The sequence below is a fragment of the Penaeus monodon genome, chromosome 1, assembly GCF_015228065.2.
Source record: "Penaeus monodon isolate SGIC_2016 chromosome 1, NSTDA_Pmon_1, whole genome shotgun sequence".
NCBI lineage: Eukaryota > Metazoa > Arthropoda > Malacostraca > Decapoda > Penaeidae > Penaeus > Penaeus monodon.
In genome coordinates this window covers 2,575,222-2,577,499 of record NC_051386.1, presented here as the reverse complement: position 1 = coordinate 2,577,499, position 2,278 = coordinate 2,575,222, and the positions used below count along the sequence as shown (strand labels likewise).

Here is a 2,278-nt window from a genome sequence, read left to right as displayed (position 1 = left end):
CTTTCTTTTATTCTTTATTGTTTTGAACAGGCAATTTATACATGTCTACTGTCTGTTATTGTTTTCTACAAAATAGTAACATGAATATTAATATTCAATATCAGTCTTAAATAGCTATACATATATTTATACCTTTATCTAAACTTGTAAGCAAGAAGATACATATCATAACACACACATACACACACACACCAACAAATATACATCATACAAACATAAAACACCTAGTTTACACATCCTTATATGCTCTTAAAGTATCTTTATCATAAATCGAGTGGATTTTTTCAAACATGTATTTGAAGAAAAACAGCAAATCATCATACTCATGGTGATACTCTTGCTTAAGTACGTTTGTGTGAACATCAATAATAAAGTAATAGATAGCTTCAATTGTTGCTAAGTATGTTTTAGGCTTTCCTCTTTGGTATCTCCAGAATAGTGTGTCCCTTGATGTGAGTTCAACACACTGTAACCCTGTAAAACAAATAAAATTAGCAAAAAGAAAAAAAATTGTTAGATAAACTAAGCAAATCTTTCTTTAGTTGTGATCAAACTGCATCCTACATCTAGAGTGAAAGAATACCAAAGTATAGCATCCCTAACACTAATACTATTTTAAAAAGATAAAAATAACCTTGAACTCTCTCATCATTGTAGATCTTCCTTGTCTGATTCCAAGTGCAGTCAATGAACAAGGCTCTGGTGAAAGGGAGCTGTGGTTTGGTTCGCTTAACCTCAGGTTCTTGCGACTGTCTGTGTGTCTGCTTCTCAAGGAGTCTCCATAGGTCCTCTAAGTGGATGGCTTCTTTATCAGGAAATATGAGGAGAACCTGTGGTAATAAAAGAAATATAAAAAATACTGCTGTCATTATTCAAGTTTGAAGTGTTTGCTCTTCAAATTTTCTATGAATGTGAAAGAAAGAGGTCATTTTAATTTTGTGAGATAGGAGAAGGACCTAAAATTTCTCCAATCAGCTACAAAAAGGACTACATTGTTTTCTAAATTTATTATTTTCAATACATCTTGGCTTTAGATAATGGTATAAAGAGATTCTTACTAATAACCTACTTCTGTAAACTTGTTCTATCTAGAAAATAGCCAATTCATGTACCAAGTAAAATCTTATACATAAAACCTAAAAACATCACATACATATTAAAAAAAATAAAAATAAAAAAATACATACATTCCCTTCATTAGAGTAGTCTGGGATGTCCGGGTAAGTGTAGATTTGTACATCCTCGGGAGCAATGACCGCTGCGTGAACTGCTGTACTCTTCCCATCAATCTCCCTTGGGTGCTTTATCACGTCCACTTTGCATGGCAACTGTAAGTACACGCTCCAAAAAATTTAACTTCTATTGCTGTTACAAACACTCCAATGACACTTTTAGCAAACAAGAATGAATTTAAAATCACGGCCTAAAACCAAGCGAACTTACCCTGAGTTTGGGAATCTTGTCTGCTATATTGGCCAGTGGAATGTGACAAGTGTAACAAAAATATTTCCTAGACTTTCCACACACTGAACAAGCACTGCGACCATCCAAGTCATTGAGAAAACTTGCATCACTTATTTTCATGTTCTTAAAGGAATTATCAATATTCTTGGAAGGTTTCATGACCTTGATTTGTTCAGTGCTATACTTTCTGAGATCTGTCATCTGTGATTTTTTTGTCTTTTTTACTTCAGATGCAGTATTAGTGCAGTGTTCATTCACATTACTTGTGTGTTGCTCTTCCTTGTTCTCTTCAAAACTCCTGCCATCACTTTCTGCTATATCCGAGTTTGACATTTTTCCTGCAACTATTTCTTCAGCAAGATGTTGGTCAACTCCCTGCAATAAAATGGGATTTCTGATGTATGTTCAAGCACCTGACTACAAAGCAATTGTTAAAAAGAAAAGGAATAGAGCAAACACCAAATTACCCTGACCACAAGTTTCTAATAATTACATTCTTACACATTAAACACTATAAGAATTACTCTAAAGAGTATATTCATGATTACTACAAACAGTTAAAAAGAGTGTTATCCAAGTAGAAATAAAGAACAAACATTAAGTCAATACTATCTTTACAATTTAGAAAATGAAACATCAAATGGGAAATAACATAACAGCATTTCATCATAATAGGCCTGCAGCATACACAAACTAATAATTATGGTTGCAACAGATTGCTCATGATGTAGACTATCCATGGAAATGGGTAATGTTACTGAAGGCAGCACACAATACCCTCACACTGCCAGAATTCTTATTGTTGATTTTTTTT

The 2,278-nt window shown here is 33.4% G+C and overlaps 1 protein-coding gene across 1 annotated transcript in view; it reads right to left on the bottom strand.

Moving 5' to 3' along the window:
* Positions 1-2,278, bottom strand: part of LOC119580138 (tRNA-uridine aminocarboxypropyltransferase 1-like) — a 3,117-nt gene continuing 839 nt past the window's right edge. Inside the window, exons 2-5 of the mRNA XM_037928136.1 lie at positions 1,444-1,839; positions 1,188-1,328; positions 635-830; positions 1-474 (exon numbers count right to left, since the gene is read on the bottom strand). Coding sequence (XP_037784064.1) covers positions 230-474; positions 635-830; positions 1,188-1,328; positions 1,444-1,797 — 936 coding nt within the window. The 5' untranslated portion in view covers positions 1,798-1,839 and the 3' untranslated portion in view covers positions 1-229. The remainder of the gene's footprint in view (positions 475-634; positions 831-1,187; positions 1,329-1,443; positions 1,840-2,278) is intronic.